The following is a 17,893-nucleotide window of genomic DNA, read 5'->3' on the forward strand; positions in this document are numbered from 1 at the left end:
CCCTTGTAAATTTTTATTGGTCATCGCTATAACATCTGCCATAGTTAATTCCTTATTGAGAGAGTATGTTTTGCACTCCGTCCGTGTGTGTCCGTTCGTCTGTGTACAACTAATCTTCGGCACCGTTAACCCGGTCGATGCCAAATTTTGCACACATACTCCCTGGATGCCAACGATGAATTTTCCAAAACGGCCTGTTACAGCCCCCAATGGCACCCGTTTCACATCGGCCTAGTATAGCGCCACCAGGAGGCCACAACCTGACCTGCCTTGGTGGAGTCCTGTCCCCTGAGGGGCACTTTTTCTAGTTAATTATGCATCTGTCCTGCATTCTTTATTATTATAGTAGTTGAGTTAAAATGTAATGTGTTTTATTACATCAGCAGAGAAAGAAAAGCCTGCTGTTTCTGCCGTGCCTACAAAACCAGAGTCCACTAAGCTGGAGTCCATACAGAATGAAGGTAGAGGTTTTGTGGTGCTCGTGTGCTTCGCTGTGTTTCATCCCAGTTCTTCCAAGTAATCTGTTGTTTTAAAGAAGCATTGCTCTTCTTGTTGCATATCGTCTGTGAAATGGATATCCACCTTGTCTTCAGTTTCAAACCATGTGCTTTTCTCTGTTGTCAGTTGTCAGCCTAATGGGCTAATTGTGAGCTGATGTCACATTATGGTGTTGCCCTGAACGTTGTTTGTAGCCCTCAAACGTCTCTGGCATGTGGTTTTAGTTTGATAAACTTCTGTCTGGTTGGGTGAGATATGTTGTCCCAGTTTGGTCTCAGTTCTCATAATCTGTTGCTTTACAAAACATTGGTCTTCTTGTTGTATATCGTCTGTGGAATGGACATCCACATTGTCTTCAATTTCAAGCCATGTGCTTTTCTCTGTTGTCAGTTTAAGCCTAATGGACTAATTGTGAATGTGAGCTGATGTCACATTATTGTGTTGCGCTGAACATTGTTGCCCTCCAACGTTTCTGGCATTTTGGGTTTGGTGTGATTACTTGATACACTGTTCTGTCTGCGGTTGTGTTATTATGTCCTTGTATTGTATTTAGACTTGGCTTAGTTACTTAAGTTATAATTGATCATATCATATTGATTTAAATCACAGCTGACAAGTCACCAGCTTCTGCAGTGGAGCCTCATAAGCAAGAAGCCAAGCAAGGAGTGCAAGGTATGTGCAAGGTATTATATAGGAAACGTCGGTGTTTCGTTTCGTCGGCACGCAGCCTTCGGCCGCGCGCCTAGAGGGCCTCCACAACTCCACTTCCCGGGCTGAATTATGGGCCCACCACGTCCCTGCTGGTATCATTGACATATATTGGTCCTATCCAAACGCACTTTACGCGCGCAGTAAACGCATACGCACGCGCGCAAAATTGCCTGGTGTAGCTTGTCCGTGAGATGAGACCCCAGACGCATACGCTACGTCATAACTGTGCGCAGGCTGTGCAGGCCAACAAAAACAGATCTACAAGCTACAACGCACGTCTGTTTTTACCCGTTGATAGCTTGTAGATCTGTTCTATTTTTGCATGCCATGCAACAACCATCTACTATGAGTGCATAACCGAACGAATGATCCAAAACAAATGATGCTCATAACTCATTTGTAAGTTTCCAGCATTAATCTGCTAGCAAAACATAGGTGATCGTTGTATAGAAATAAGAATATTTTCTTTTCTAATAATTATGGATGGAGTTTCTTTATTATTTCCCCACAAACATGACGGATGATAATAAAGAATTAGGAAAGAAAGATCCCTCTGTCTCAGGTGAAAGCCTTATTTTAATTTGATTGAGAATGACTATCTCTTCTGTTACTTGACTTTAGATCTGCAACTTGAGTTTAAACATTTGTGATAAATCCTTCATGCTGCTGTTCATCTGGATCACCTGCTTGATGAAGGATGTCTCTTGATTTCACAACAGTATAACTCTTATCTAAACCCATAGCATCTGCAGTCGTTCCTAAAGAAGATCCCTCAAAGCAGGACATCAAGCAGAGAGAAGGTACAGAAGGCAGGGACAATTAGAAAGTGTGTCTAAACATAGGTCTAAACATCCAGAAGGTTAAGTTGTGCCTCACGCCTCATCAATAGCTTCACTCAGCATGTGTGTTTGCTGGGGAGTTGGATTTTCTTCTAAATAAGCTGCCCTTGTAAACTTCTATTGGTCATCGCTATAAAATTTGCCATAGTTAATTCCTTATTGAGAGAGTATGTTTTGCACTCCGTCCGCGTGTGTCCGTCCGTCTGTGTACAACTAATCACTGTTAACCCTAAGCACCGTTAACCCGGTCGATGCCATTTTTTTCACACACACTCCCTGGATGCCAACGATGAATTTTCCAGAACGGCCTGTTATAGCTCCCCCTCCCACCCTTTTCACATTTCACATAAGAAGAAATGGCACCCGTTTCACATTGGCCTAGTATAGCGCCACCAGGAGGCCACAACCTGACCTGCCCTGGTTGAGACCTCTAGTCAATTATGCATCTGTCCTGCATTCTTTATTATTATAGTAGTTGAGTTAAAACTCTAATGTGTTTTATTACATCAGCAGAGAAAGAAAAGCCTGCTGTTTCTGCCGTCCCTACAAAACCAGAGTCCACTAAGCTGGAGTCCATACAGAATGAAGGTAGAGGTTTTGTGGTGCTCGTGTGCTTCGCTGTGTTTCATCCCAGTTCTTTCAAGTAATCTGTTGTTTTAAAGAAGCATTGCTCTTCTTGTTGCATATCGTCTGTGAAATGGATATCCACCTTGTCTTCAGTTTCAAACCATGTGCTTTTCTCTGTTGTCAGTTGTCAGCCTAATGGACTAATTGTGAGCTGATGTCACATTATGGTGTTGCCCTGAACGTTGTTTGTTGCCCTCAAACGTCTCTGGCATGTGGTTTTAGTTTGATACACTTCCGTTTGTGGTTGGGTGAGATATGTTGTCCCAGTTTGGTCTTAGTTCTTATAATCTGTTGCTTTACAAAACAATGGTCTTCTTGTTGTATATTGTCTGTGGAATGGACATCCACCTTGTCTTCAATTTCAAGCCATGTGCTTTTCTCTGTTGTCAGTTTAAGCCTAATGGACTAATTGTGAATGTGAGCTGATGTCACATTATTGTGTTGCGCTGAACATTGTTGCCCTCCAACGTTTCTGGCACTTTGGTTTTGGTGTGATTACTTGATACACTGTTCTGTCTGTGGTTATGTCCTTGTATTGTATTTAGACTTGGCTTAGTTACTTAAGTTATAATTGATCATATCATATTGATTTAAATCACAGCTGACAAGTCACCAGTTCCTGCAGTGGAGCCTCATAAGCAAGAAGCCAAGCAAGGAGCACAAGGTATGCGTCGCAATAAGGATGCAAGAATATGCATTATATACTGTAGGAGGCGGGGTGGCTGTGGCTCAGGAGGTAGAGCAGGTAGTCCAATGATTCATGGGTCGGCGGTTTGAATCCCGGCTCCTCCTGTCTACATGTCGAAGTGTCCTTGGGCAAGACACTGAACCCCACATTGCTCCCGATGTGCTGGTTGGTACCTTGCATGGCCTCCGCTGCAATCGGTGTATGAATGTGTGTGTGAATGGGTGAATGTAATGCACATGTAATGCACAATCTATGTAAAGCGCCTCGGATAAAGGCGCTATATAAATGCACCATTTACCATTTGTAGGACAGACTGCTATTTACTAGACATATTTCATCCCATGGGGGAAATTCAGTTTTCAGCTTCACCCAGGTGAGTGCTAGCCTGATAAATGATCCTGGTCATGTGAATTCAGAGCAGACGCTGATTGGCTCTTCCACTTTTTGGTTTCTGCAAAACGCCCACACAGCGCTTGGGGCCAGACCGGTCTGGAGAAGACACATGATAATGTGAATTCACGCGACCGGGATGGGTTACCAGGCTAGCTGTGTGCTGCCCACAGAGGAAGGGGACCATGTATTTTAAGAACTTGTGCAGCACTTTTGTAAATTATTATATTATTATTGTCATATATTATCATATTATATTCATATAGTACAGGAGCTAAAGCTTGTGCCTTGCCAGCGTTAATCTGCTAAGGAAACATAGGTGATTGTTGTATGAGAATACAAATCTTTTTTTTTCTAATCATTTTGGATGGAGTTTCTGTATTATTTCCCCACAAACATGACAGAGGATAATAAAGAATTAGGAAAGAAAGATCCCTCTGTCTCAGGTGACCTGATGAAGAAACAAATACAATTGCATGGCCTTATTTTCATTTGATTAAGAATGACTACATAGCTCTTCTGTTACTTGACTTTAGATCTGCCACTTGACTTTAAACATTTGTGATAAATCCTTCATGCTGCTGTTCATCTGGATCACCTGCTTGATGAAGGATGTCTCTTGATTTCACAACAGTATAACTCTTATCTAAACTCATAGCATCTGCAGTCGTTCCTAAAGAAGATCCCTCAAAGCAGGACATCAAGCAGAGAGAAGGTACAGAAGGCAGGGACAATTAGAAAGTGTGTCTAAACATAGGTCTAAATATCCAGAAGGTTAAGTTGTGCCTCACGCCTCATCAATAGCTTCACTCAGCATGTGTGTTTGCTGGGGAGTTGGATTTTCTTTTAAATAAGCTGCCCTTGTACATTTGTATTGGTCATCGCTATACATTTTGCCATAGTTAATTCCTTATTGAGAGAGTATGTTTTGCACTCCGTCAGTGTGTGTCCGTCTGTGTACAACTAATCTCTGGCACCGTTAACCCGGTCGATGCCAAATTTTGCACACACACTCTCCCTGGATGGCAACGATGAATTTTCCAGAACGGCCTGTTATAGCCCCCCCTCCTACCCTTTTCACATTTCACATACTGTAAGAAGAAATGGCAGCCTTTTCACATTGGCCTAGTATAGCGCTACCAGGAGGCCACAACCTGACCTGCCCTGGTGGAGACCTGTGCCCCGAGGGGCACTTTTTCTAGTTAATTATGCATCTGTCCTGCATTCTTTATTATTATAGTAGTTGAGTTAAAACTCTAATGTGTTTTATTACATCAGCAGAGAAAGAAAAGCCTGCTGTTTCTGCCATCCCTACAAAACCAGAGTCCACTAAGCTGGAGTCCATACAGAATGAAGGTAGAGGTTTTGTGGTGCTCGTGTGCTTCCCTGTGTTTCATCCCAGTTCTTCCAAGTAATCTGTTGTTTTAAAGAAGCATTGCTCTTCTTGTTGCATATCGTCTGTGAAATGGATATCCACCTTGTCTTCAGTTTCAAACCATGTGCTTTTCTCTGTTGTCAGTTGTCAGCCTAATGGACTAATTGTGAGCTGATGTCACATTATGGTGTTGCCCTGAACGTTGTTTGTTGCCCTCAAACGTCTCTGGCATGAGGTTTTAGTTTGATACACTTCTGTCTGTGGTTGGCTGAGATATGTTGTCCCAGTTTGGTCTCAGTTCTTATCTGTTGCTTTACAAAACATTGGTCTTCTTGTTGTATATTGTCTGTGGAATGGACATCCACCTTGTCTTCAATTTCAAGCCATGTGCTTTTCTCTGTTGTCAGTTTAAGCCTAATGGACTAATTGTGAATGTGAGCTGATGTCACATTATTATGTTGCGCTGAACATTGTTGCCCTCCAACGTTTCTGGCACCTTGGTTTTGGTGTGATTACTTGATACACTGTTCTGTCTGTGGTTGTGTTATTATGTCCTTGTATTGTATTTAGACTTGGCTTAGTTACTCAAGTTATAATTTATCATTATCATATTGATTTAAATCACAGCTGACAAGTCACCAGCTCCTGCAGTGGAGCCTCATACGCAAGAAGCCAAGCAAGGTATGCGTGCAATAAGGCTGCAAGAATATGCATTATATACTGTAGGAGGCGGGGTGGCTGTGGCTCAGGAGGTAGAGCAGGTCGTCCAATGATCCATGGGTCGGCGGTTCGAATCCCGGCTCCTCATGTCTACATGTCGAAGTGTCCTTGGGCAAGACACTGAACCCCACATTGCTCCCGATGTGCTGGTTGGTACCTTGCATGGCCTCCGCTGCAATCGGTGTATGAATGTGAATTCAATGCACATGTGCACAATCTATGTAAAGCGCCTCGGATGAAGGCGCTATATAAATGCACCATTTACCATTTGTAGGACAGACTGCTATTTACTAGACCTATTTCATCCCATGGGGGAAATTCAGTTTTCAGCTTCACCCAGGTGAGTTCACCCAGGTTAATCTCATAGAATGTAAAAGAAATATGGACAAAGCGTTCTCCGGGTCTGATTATGGACGTAAGATGAAGCCTGTCAGTCCATGAATTGTAAGTCGCCATCTTTCTAGATCCGTTTTGGGCCCAGCTGGCCATTGGCTGGCCCTGACAATGAGGCGGGACTTCCTCCCTTCTTCTTCGTTGGTTTTTATTTTGACTCGAGCGGGGGATGGATCCCGATCATAAACTGTAAAGGTAGCCTCGCCCCTCAGAACATACTCGACTTTATGGTCATTTTTTATATAAATGGGACCATCATTTTCCAAAAAGAATATTATGACATCAGAAATGAGACTTTAAACTAGTGACTGGAAGCAGAAAGTATTCATGACCAAGGTTATTAAGGTAATACAGTCTAGGTGAAGTTGGGCCCAAATACATGGACCTCTATGGAGCTATGGCGTTTTTTGGACCCAATGACAGCGCCACAACAGGCCATTATATGAACTTTCAGGAAGTCAGGATTTCCTACTGGCTTCAGACACTATTGGCTTCACTGCCCCCCTGGTTAATCCACTAAGGAAACATAGGTGATCGTTGTATGAAAATATGAAAATTTTATTTTTTAATAATATGGATGGAGTTTCTGTATTATTTCCCCACAAATATGACAGAGGATAATAAAGAATTACGAAAGAAAGATCCCTCTGTCTCAGGTGAACTGATGAAGAAGCAAATACAATTGCATGGCCTTATTTTCATTGGATTGAGAATGACTAGCTCTTCTGTTACTTGACTTTAAATCTGCCACTTGAGTTTAAACATTTGTGATAAATCCTTCATGCTGCTGTTCATCTGGATCACCTGCTTGATGAAGGATGTCTCATGATTTAACAACAGTAACTCTTATCTAAACCCGTAGCATCTGCAGTCGTTCCTAAAGAAGATCCCTCAAAGCAGGACATCAAGCAGAGAGAAGGTACAGAAGGCAGGGACAATTAGAAAGTGTGTCTAAACAACCAGAAGGTTCAGTTGTGTCTCATATCTCATGCATTGTATTACATCAGCAGAGAAAGAAAAACCTGCTGTTTCGGCAGTCACTGCAAAACCAGAGTCCACTAATCTCGAGGCCGTACAGAATGGAGGTAGAGTTTTTGTGGTATCATTGTGCACAGTGTATGTTTCTTAACTAGTTCATCTTGTGTTTTCTGCACTTGAGTGCACCCTCACCCTGTGACTTGAACTGTCTTGGTTATTTCTAAGTAAATATTGTTTTGTTCAGGTTTGCAGAATTTGAATTGTACGTATTCCCAGCACTTTACTTTGGGGGGAAAAAAACCCATTATTTTGGCATTTCATAGTTTGTGAATTTGTTGATTGCTCTCAGATCCCCCAAAGCAGAATATCAAGAGGAGAGGAAAACTTTAGTGCATCCACAGCTTTGTGTTTGAGCACCATGGTAGTCATTGTCCATTGTCATTTGTGTGTGGCGCAATTATAGTTTTTTGGTGTCTGAGCATTCATTCACACATTTGTCTTGGTCTGTTTGTGTGTTTAATAGTTTATACATTAGAAAAGTTGGTGATCGTTATTAATGTTATTGCAGGTTATTTATACATTGTATATCTCCTACTTTCTTTACATTATAGTAGATGCTTACAAAGTCTAATGCATTGTATTACATCGGCAGAGAAAGAAAGGCCTGCTGTTTCGGCAGTCACTGCAAAACCAGAGTCCACTAATCTCGAGGCCGTACAGAATGGAGGTAGAGTTTTTGTGGTACCATTTAATCCCAGTTTTGTCTACCTGCATTTTGCAAGTTGTGCACGGTGTATGTTTCTTAATTAGTTCATCTTGTGTTTTCTGCACCTGTGTGCACCCTGTGACTTGAACTGTCTTGGTTATTTCTAAGTAAATATTGTTTTGTTCAGGTTTGCTGAATTTGAATTGTATTCCCAGCACCTTACTTTGGGAAAAAAAAAACATTATTTTGGCATTTCATAGTTTGTGAATTTGTTGATTTGTCTCAGATCCCCCAAAGCAGAATATCTAGAGGAGAGGAAAACTTTAGTGCATCCACAGCTTTGTAATGTTTGAGCACCATGGTAGTCATTGTCCATTGTCATTTGTGTGTGGCGTATTTGTAGTTTTTTGGTGTCTGAGCATTCATTCACACATTTGTCTCGGTCTGTTTGTGTGTTTTATACATTAGTAAATTGTATTAGTATTGTTGGAGATTACAAACAGAGAAAATACAGACGATTTTGATCTGATTTCATGCTGGAAACTACCACTCCCACCCCATGGGTGATGTAAGAGCATGGTGAATTGCCTCCTTTTTGCATTTTATATAGATTAGTCTTCATATGTGGTATCAAATCTGATAAGTTGCGGTTCACACATTTTGGGCCTCCTCCGCTTAATCATATACCACCTTCACTCCCTAGTTCTTCCAGTCACGTTCACTCGAGAGCTGCGGAGCCAGAATGCCGAGGAGGGTGGCTGTGTTACCCTGCACTGTGAGCTCTCTAAACCTGGGGTCCCCGTGGAATGGAAGAAGGGGACGCAGGCTCTTAAGTCTGGAGAAAAGTACCGGCTGAAAGAAACGGGACGTAGTTCTGAACTCCAGATCTTGGATTTGAACCCTGGAGACACGGGAACCTATTCTTGCTGTGCAGAGGCCGCGGAAACCTCTGCCACTCTTATAGTAAATGGTAGGACTTTGGTTGTTTTGGTAGAAAGACTCCTTCAGCTTTTAGTTTATTTGTGCTGCTTACCTTTGCTGAATTGTTTTGCGGGAACTGTAGGTTAGATAATCATCACTTATTATTCCTTTTATTCGTCAGCTCTCCCGGTTACTTTCACTAAAGAGTTGGAGAGCCAGGAGGCCGAGGAGGGAGACAGTGTGTCACTGCGCTGTGAGCTCTCTAAACCTGGGGTCGCGGTGGAATGGAGGAAGGGAGAGCTGGGTCTTTGTCCCTGTACCAAATACGATATCGCACAGAAAGGACACAGCGCCACACTAGTGATCCGTGATGTAGACGTGGAGGACTCGGGTAGCTACACGTGTGACAGTGGTTATCGTCAAAGCACCTCACGACTAATTGTGAAGGGTATGTCATGAGTAGAAACCGTTTTCCGCCACTTGTTTATTTTCTTGTGATGGGGTATCAACACACCCCCCCCCCCCCCAGTATTCTCTCGTGTCTTACAATATGTATTCCGTTTTACACCATCCCCCACCCTGTAGCCCAACCGGTATTTTTCAAGACCCAGCTACAGAACGTAGACAGGGAGGCCGGGGAGATAGCCATTCTCCGCTGTGAGACCACCAAGCCGGGCGCTAGGGTGGTCTGGAGACGCGGCGACAGGGTGATCGAGTCGAGCAGCAAGTACCAGCTGAAACAGGACGGGTCCCAAGCACAGCTGATCGTCTATACGCTGCAGGGAGACGACTCTGGAGAGTACTCCTGTGACTCGGGGAACCAGAAGACCTCGGCCATTCTCACGGTGCATGGTAGGGATTATTATAGCAAGGATTCTGTCATCCTTTCTTCATCGTCCCCTCTCAATCACATTCCTCGCCTCTGGCGTCATTCCCACCTTTCCTTGCTCCTAAATCGTTCCTTGTTCACCTGCCCTTTTCCCATCCTAACCACATTTCACCCAATGACTCACCCATGTAACACATCCAGTTGGGAGATAATTCGACGCATTCCTGATTCTATTTTATGATTCTATTCATCAACCCATGTGTCTGGCACTTTTCCTGTTTTTCAATAATTTCCTTCTGTCCCTTTTTTTTGTCTTCTTTTGTAAGCACATCCTCTCTTTGCTTGTCTTGTCTTGCCTTGACATTCCCTCTAACAAACCTTGAATCACCGGAAAAACAAAATGTTGATCATTGTGCATACACCCTCATGTTGAACAAAGTGAGTATATCCCAACCACTCCAATCCTTTCCCATCCAAACAGAGGTTGTGGTTACCATAGTGAAGTACTTGGAGAGCTGTGTGGTGCACGAGGGGGACGACGTCCACTTTGAGTGCCAGGTTTCTCACGAGGACGCGCCGCTGGCCCAGTGGAAGCTCCAGGACGTCCCTCTGCAGAGCAACGAGATGAACTTGATCCAGCACGAGGGCCGGGTGCACAGCCTCACGCTCCGAGGCGTCACCAAGGTCGACTCGGGCACTGTAACCTTTGCAGTGGGCAACCACACTTCCACTGCCTCTCTGACAGTCCGAGGTAAGAGGAACCTTTTTTCCCCGCTATGGAAGTATATGAAGAAATAATCTTCATGTTTCTTACATCAACCATGCAGGCTCCTGTCTCGGGTCTGCAGTTGTGGACATTTTAAACGAAGCATTCCACGTTGGATGCTTTTGATTTCCAAATGTTCATCTCATTCCCTCTCACTTCCCACTTCATCATGTCCATATTTCACACCGAACCTCCTCATACTCTAAAGGACATTCTCTACATCTCTAACTGAGGACGTTCCACAGACATCCACCAGTTTTAAGGTGTCATATATTAACATGGGCACAGTGACCATAAATACACTTTGACATGCATTGTCAACAACTTGCGTATCAGTTGTTCTTGTAACCTGATAATGGAGGAATGCTCCATTGAACATTTGTATTGAAAAATGAAAATTGTTTTAATGTACATTGCTGAACAATACTGTTTCAGAGAAGAAGTGAGAGCGTGCCAGGATTTTCAACAGTCTTATTCTAAATGCTGATGAAGGCCTGAGTAGCCGAAATGCGTCCGTTTATCTGAGACTGCTGCTGCGGTAAATGAAGCAACTCAAAGAAAGATTATTTTGTGCACCCGTCTTTCCTTTTCTTAAACCACGGTCAGTTGAGCAATGAGCTCAACTGAACTTAACTTAGCTTGGGATTTCAGTCCCACCGTATTCTTGTTCTAGTCATGTTTCTCTTGTATGCCTCCTAAATCGCTTAGTTGAATATTTCCTTTGAGGATACCGGTAAGTCTATATGTCATCATTCCCATGCTCACTCCTTACTCCTAAACCTTGACGGTCTCTCCTAAACCATCTCAACATGTTCACCTCCTCCTACACCATGACGGTATCTCCTAAACATTCTCAACACATTCACCTACACTATGATGGTCTCTCATAAAACTTCTCAACATGTTCACATAACCTAGAATGGTCTCAGCGTGTTCACCTAACCTACGATGGGCTCTCCTAAACATTCTCAACACGTTCACCTACACTATGACAGCCTCTGGTAAAACTTCTCAACATGTTCACATAACCTAGAATTGTCCCAGCGTGTTCACCTAACCTGGACTCTCCTAAACATTCTCAACCTGTTCACCTCTCCATCTCCTATAGTATTATGGTCTCGGACTCGGTGCATTCGTATCTTCACCTAACTTATGACGGTATCTCTCTGGCAGTGGCTCCAGTGTTATTCAAGAAGGGCCTCGACAGCCAGGCGGTGGTGGAGGGCGGCGAAGCCACCCTGTCCTGTGAGGTCTCCAGTCCGGATGCCAAGGTGACCTGGAGGAAGGGTTCTGTTCTGCTCTCCCAGGGGGAGAAGTACTCTGTGGAGCATAGAGGCTCCACCCACGTCCTTGTGGTTCATAAACTGAAGACGGACGATGGCGGAGATTACATCTGCGATACAGGAGACAAGCAGAGCACAGCCACGCTGACCGTCAAAGGTAAAAGACAACCTCAGAGTTAATGTCTCGTGACTAGAGGTACAGATAGAAATCCTGCAGGCTGATACCTGGAATCCCGGGACCCTGATAATAATTTGTCAAACTGACATAATACAAAATAGCACTTCAATCAATTCAATCATGACTGAGTAGGAATGCTTTATTTTTTAGTACTCGCGAGCACAAGCATTTTTTGTTTTGACCTGCTCTCACCTCTTATATTACACTTGGTAAGCAGTAGTAAGAAAGTGTTAAAGGGTGAGTTGGCGAGTTTAGACCTATTTATAATTTATTATAATTCATACTTAGTTGTGCACTGGTGTTTTGCACCAAAAATAGCTGATCTACAAGCAATGTGACACGTTGTGAGGCTATTTTCAGTATGAGACACCCATGTGAAACTGTAAAGAATAATAGCTACAGATGTGTCTGGAAAAATGGCAAGCTCCCGTTTATACGATCTAGCTGTATTCCAAACTGAATATTTGAAATTAGCTCCAACTAGAAAAACCTCAGAACACAACCTCAAAACGGGCCACTCCTGGAATGAAGCCAATCTTAGCCAATCATGATGGAATGACAAATTGGATAGGTTTCGTTTGGGTAAAATCTGTTCTGTAGGAGTAATATAAAAAAAAATCACACCCATGTGAAGTGAGGGAGTTCGAGGAGGGAATTTGGTATAATACAACGACTCAAACCTAATACATACAGTTTTGTTTTACGTGTAACCTCTATTAATCTAACTAATATATTAAAGTCTAACTCATGTTGCTATGATTAGGTGATGTAATGAGGATGTAAAACAAACGGTGTCAAAACAAACATTAAATTCTCTTTATTGTTAATGGCATTTAATGTGAGGGATAAGATGGCGTTTTAAAACAAACATTGAACTAAAAACAAACATTAAACCTGTATAAAAAAAATCATTATGCCAAAAACCAGCCTCCTGGCTCCTATAACAGGCCGATGTGATGTTTGGGGAAAAGGTTCTGCTCTAGCCTCCAGGGAGTTTGCGTGCAGTTTCACCACAATCTGTCCAACGGTGCTGGAGATTTGCTGTCCACGGACAGAATCACAGACGGACGAACACACAAAAACATGGCCTCTGCCTGAGTCGGCCATGCCTTCGCCCTGGTGGAGACGAAAGCTATTTGTGAGCTCCAACAGGGAGGCTGAGAATAAAAATATGTAAAGTACATCAATTGAAAATTTCTGTCATTCACAAAACTATTTTTATTTGCTGCACTGCAAACTGCACTGGCATATTTTGAGTTTAGCTTAGCTTTAGAGTGTGGACTGCGTGAAAATGGCACTGTAATGTTAGCTTTCTGGTCTGCAAAGGACCATACATACCATAACAATTTCACAGGCTAGCGTTCCTAGAACTATTTTGACAGTACCTACTACTTGCAATTATTGTTAGCATCAGGATAAGAGGCAGTTTATATATTCATGTAAAACGGTCCAACCTCATGGTGATGCACATCTTTAACGATTCCTGTTGAGAACCCCCGCTCCTCAGATGTGCTCAATTGACCTTCCCCATCATCCCCGTTCACCTTCAGAGCGCGTGCGCATCGTCCGAGAACTCTATGATCAGACTGGCGTGATCACTGGCCAGGACGCCCTCTTTGAGGTCGAACTGACACACTCGGGAGTCACCGATGTGGAATGGTGGCTCGGAGACAATCCCCTGCAAAACAATGACCTAAACGAGATGAGCTGCCAGGGCAGAGTGCACCGCCTGGCACTGAAGATGGTCACCACGGATGAATCGGGAGACGTGGCCTTTGTTGTGGGACCCGAGAAGACCGTGTGCGCTCTCCTGGTGCAAGACAAACCCAAAGGTAATGGACATGACATGGCCACTAGAGGTCTTTAATCCCTGCCATCTCATGCCATTCCATCATCCATCAAGCAGCTTTTGCTTTTGCTAATGGAAGATCTGCTGCCAAGCCCGCCGCCATTCCCCCCCCCCCCCCCCCTTTCATCTTAACCTTCCCAGACGTGTTCTTAGATGTGACTCACATCCCCATGGCCTTTACTTTATAGCATTTGCTATAAAACGAAGCGCCACCTAAAAGGCTAACAAAGACATTTGCATTAGACTAGATTGATTGCTAAAACTGTCATTGTTCAAATAGAGATGGGTAGTTTGAAATCTGGCTCTAATATTTCGTCATGATAGCCTGAAATCTGAATATTGCATGGAAGTAAAATAACTGTTAATATGCTGATGCTGAAAAGTTTACGGTAAGTATTTGCTCTATTGTAAAAGTCACCGCATGCATCCGTTTCTATTTATCTAAATTATAATTATTTATAAAAGCAGGTAACATATAGTCTTGGGTTTCCCATATCCGCAGTGCTAATACTAGAGAGTCCACACGACACTGTGGCCCTAGAGGGTGAGACTGTCACCCTGGCCTGCACCATCTCTGACCCCAAGGCCGCCGTCACCTGGACCAGGAACAATCTGGTCATCAGTGCAGGTCTCAAGTACGACCTGAAAATGTACGGAGCTTGCCATCAGCTCCGCATCCACAACCTGTTTCCTGAGGACTCCGGGACGTACACCTGCGATACGGGAGACAGTCGGTGTGAAGTCATCTTAACCGTGGAAGGTAAAGAACGACGCCGGCGTAGGAGAAAAAACAAAGTCCTTTACCTGTTGCTTGCCTTCCGAGACTGTGGATCAAGATTAAAGGATTCGGTTGAAACTCACAATGCAACATTCTTGAATGTCCCTTGTCCTCTTTAACATGCACCTGGTCCGCTCTCAACAACATACATCATCGAAAAATCTACTTTTATCTCCCCACAGCAAAGATTCGTGTCTTCAACCCCCCCCGTTTCATTTTCTGCTGTTTTTTAACTCGTCCACCAGGTGCCCCCGCGTTCTTCCAGAAAGAGCTGCAGAGCCAGGAGGCCGTGGAGGGGGACGATATTACGTTTCGCTGTGAGCTCTCTAAGCCGGGCGCTCGCGTCGAGTGGAGGAAAGGTGGCGTGGTCCTCCACGCGGGTAAGAAGCATGAGATGAGTCAGGAAGGGTGCGTTCGCCAGCTCTCCGTGCGGAACGTGGAGCTCGAGGACAACGGGTACTACACGTGTGACGCCGGGGACCAGCTCACCACCGCCTCTTTGAAAGTGCAAGGTACGGTACTAGTATTCAGGTTTCATTATGCTCTTTGTGTCTCTCTGTCCCCCATGGTCTCTGCCTCGCGTCACTGAGCGGACCTGTCATCACTTTTTACGGTTGAGCTGGAGAATGTCAATGGGAGACATCTTCCACAATTTCTTGTGAAAATGTTAACTTTAAAATTTACATTTTTTAGGCCTATCTGTAGGCCTCTTTACTTTGTTCTATGTACAGTACACATATGCAGTAGTTTTATAACAAAGGATTTGTTTGTCCTAAACGTACAGTACAGTATGAGTAATGTGAAAACCTGAGTATGTGTGTGTATCCGTGTTGATTCATAGTCAGTCATCTTTTAAACGTTTGCATTTAGTTTTATCTTAGTTACCTGGAATGTTTTAGTGTTAATCTAGTTTTAGTCGGCTAAATATCATAAGTTTGTAGTCGACTAAATCTTTAGTTGATTCAGTCTACTAAAATGTGTTTTGGCGTGCCTTGATGCCGTCATAAAAGCTGATTTTATACTTGCTGAAAATAGCAGATCCACAAGCTCACAACGTGTCGCGCTGCGATGCATGTGAGCTTGTAGATCAGCTATTTTCAGCATGCAACCAAACATACAATGACTTTGTTTTCTTCAGTGAAAAAAAAGGTAGTCGACGAGCGTTTTTCGTCATAGTTTTAGGCGACGAAATCAAAAACTGGGGACTGTGTATATGTGTGTGTTTATATGTGTGTGTGTTTCACTCTGCAGTGAAAGAGGTCTCCATTGTGTCTGGTTTAAAGCCCACCGACGTCTTTGTTGGGGAGTGGGCCACGTTCTCCTGTCAGCTGTCCGCTAGGGCAGCCGGCGAGGTGCAGTGGTGGCTGGACGGCACCTTGCTGGCGCACGGCCCTTTCTCTGAGATCGGGCTGAGCCACGGTGGCCACGTCCACACGCTCACCTTAAAGAACCTGGCGCCAGACGACTCTGGCACGGTCACGTTTAATGCCGGCGGCGCGCTGCTGTCCACAGCAAAGCTCTTAGTGAAAGGTATCGGGGATATTGGAAGTGGCCGGGTCAGAGATGGCTGCTCATTGCTCAAGACATTCAGGGAAAAGTAGCAAAAATCACTTAAACTCTTTTCTCCCCCAGAGCCTGCAGTTTGATAAATCCCTCTGTTTTCCGAGCAATAATGTACTTTTAAGCAATGGCAGTATTTTCTGTATTCTTCCTAATACAGTATTGTATGTTATGGGCAAATCTTTACACATACATTAAAACTAAATTATTTTGCTGTTTATGGTGAAATTATGGATTATTTGATACACAGTAATATAAGAAAGAAATTTAAAGTATTGTACAGTGTCCTTGAAAGAGTTCTAGGCTCCTTGAATGAATTGACAGATGTTGAGTAGAAGCTGGCTGCGTAACTTGTGATTTCTGTGCCTCATCCGTGCATGAGCAGAAATGGTTTCTCATTTCATTAATAATAACGGCATTAGAGTGATTCATGCTCTGCACAATACAATCCCAGTCTTAATTTAACTCACAGGTACATGTGTGTTCATATATCCTCTCCCCTGAGTTAAATTAACACCAAAGGATTTGTACAGTGTTGCTTTGGTTTAAAAATATCACATGCCACTGGAGCAGCACCACTAGAAAGTTCCATTTGATTGCAGTGGAAAAACCCGGGCGGCGAACTTGTTTCAAGCCGGTTTAGGTAGCGTGGCCAATGTTGCGGATGTGTTAAAGCTTTCTAATGGTTATAATCATTGCTATTTATCTTGGTGGTCATTGCATATCTTTATGTGTATACATTCTGGTAGAGCTCTTGTCTGAATTCGTTTTGTATCTATTATTACTGTCGGAAGTCAACATCCTCGGTGGTAATTGTATAATGAGCGATTCTTGTATAGGCTTGACATGAATTCTTTACTTAGGTGTTTATGGTGTATAAGTGTGGACTTAGAGGTTCACATTAGGGAAGTGCTGCTCCACCCCATCCACTCAGGCTGGTCATTGTCCCATACTTACCTTTTTAGTGTCACCTCCACCTGTCCCATTCTGCCCCCCGCCCCCCCGTACCACCTTGGACCTGCAAGTACTAAAAACTCTAACGCTCCCACTACTATCACATTTGATACCTCTACCCCCCCCCCCCTCCTCCCTCCTAATCCTCCCATAGTGGCTGCTAGCGCTTATTGGTCATCGATGTGGTGACCATGACCCTGAACATTGACGTTTGGGCTTTTTAACCCCTATTCAGTTTGAGGAAAAACAGAAAACATTACCACCTCACACACCCATAAACGGACACATAATATCTGCCAAGGAGATGATAAATGGACACTGACGGGTCAATTTAACACTTTACAGTGTATCATGTGCCATGAAAAACCCATTTGGTTTAAAAATAATTATTCTGTCTGGAGAGAACTGTTTAAGGAGTGCAGTCAGCCCCCAGGCAAACGATTGATGTACTTTGACCTCCCTTTCTAATCATGTCAAACACAGTCTGCCAATTAGAATAACAGACGCGCTAATATGGATCAATTCATATAGGTCAGCAGTTTGGTCCACACTCCGAGCTATGGAATATGAAAATCAGTGGGAGTCATCAATTGGAATTCTCACCTCCTCTATTTTGGCGCCTAAGCGTTGCCAGTCTTTAAAATACATAATACTGAACCAGTAGCAACCTGCTTTCCAAAAGGCCTGTACAGCTCCAGCACACAGATGCACAAGTGTCACCGCAAACCTTTCGTAAATTCAGCCCATAATTTGTACATGCAGTTTACGGTTGGACACTACCCAAAGTGGTAAATGGTCCATTTACAGTATGTAGCGAGTTTCTCAAAAGTGCTTCATAAAGTGCATTACA

At 43.5% G+C, this 17,893-nt stretch overlaps 1 protein-coding gene across 50 annotated transcripts in view; it reads left to right on the forward strand.

Annotated features, from left to right (window-relative positions):
* Window positions 1-17,893, forward strand: part of obscnb (obscurin, cytoskeletal calmodulin and titin-interacting RhoGEF b) — a 110,863-nt gene that overhangs the window by 54,415 nt on the left and 38,555 nt on the right. For 4 of the 50 annotated variants that reach the window (XM_083781345.1, XM_083781392.1, XM_083781367.1 and 1 more), the window contains 15 exons: window positions 384-461; window positions 1,108-1,170; window positions 1,953-2,009; window positions 2,559-2,636; window positions 3,277-3,339; window positions 4,412-4,468; window positions 5,032-5,109; window positions 5,756-5,809; window positions 7,104-7,160; window positions 10,157-10,426; window positions 11,615-11,881; window positions 13,453-13,734; window positions 14,254-14,511; window positions 14,775-15,041; window positions 15,781-16,059. In XM_083781345.1, coding sequence (XP_083637471.1) covers window positions 384-461; window positions 1,108-1,170; window positions 1,953-2,009; window positions 2,559-2,636; window positions 3,277-3,339; window positions 4,412-4,468; window positions 5,032-5,109; window positions 5,756-5,809; window positions 7,104-7,160; window positions 10,157-10,426; window positions 11,615-11,881; window positions 13,453-13,734; window positions 14,254-14,511; window positions 14,775-15,041; window positions 15,781-16,059 — 2,208 coding nt within the window. Of the gene's footprint in view, window positions 1-383; window positions 462-1,107; window positions 1,171-1,952; window positions 2,010-2,558; window positions 2,637-3,276; window positions 3,340-4,411; window positions 4,469-5,031; window positions 5,110-5,755; window positions 5,810-7,103; window positions 7,161-7,248; window positions 7,327-7,871; window positions 7,947-10,156; window positions 10,427-11,614; window positions 11,882-13,452; window positions 13,735-14,253; window positions 14,512-14,774; window positions 15,042-15,780; window positions 16,060-17,893 lie in introns of all 50 variants that reach the window. The other 46 variants (XM_083781370.1, XM_083781375.1, XM_083781371.1 and 43 more) reach the window with 39 other exon arrangements.

This window comes from Protomyctophum parallelum (genome assembly GCF_964188405.1).
Source record: "Protomyctophum parallelum genome assembly, chromosome: 14".
In the NCBI taxonomy this organism is placed as follows: domain Eukaryota; kingdom Metazoa; phylum Chordata; class Actinopteri; order Myctophiformes; family Myctophidae; genus Protomyctophum; species Protomyctophum parallelum.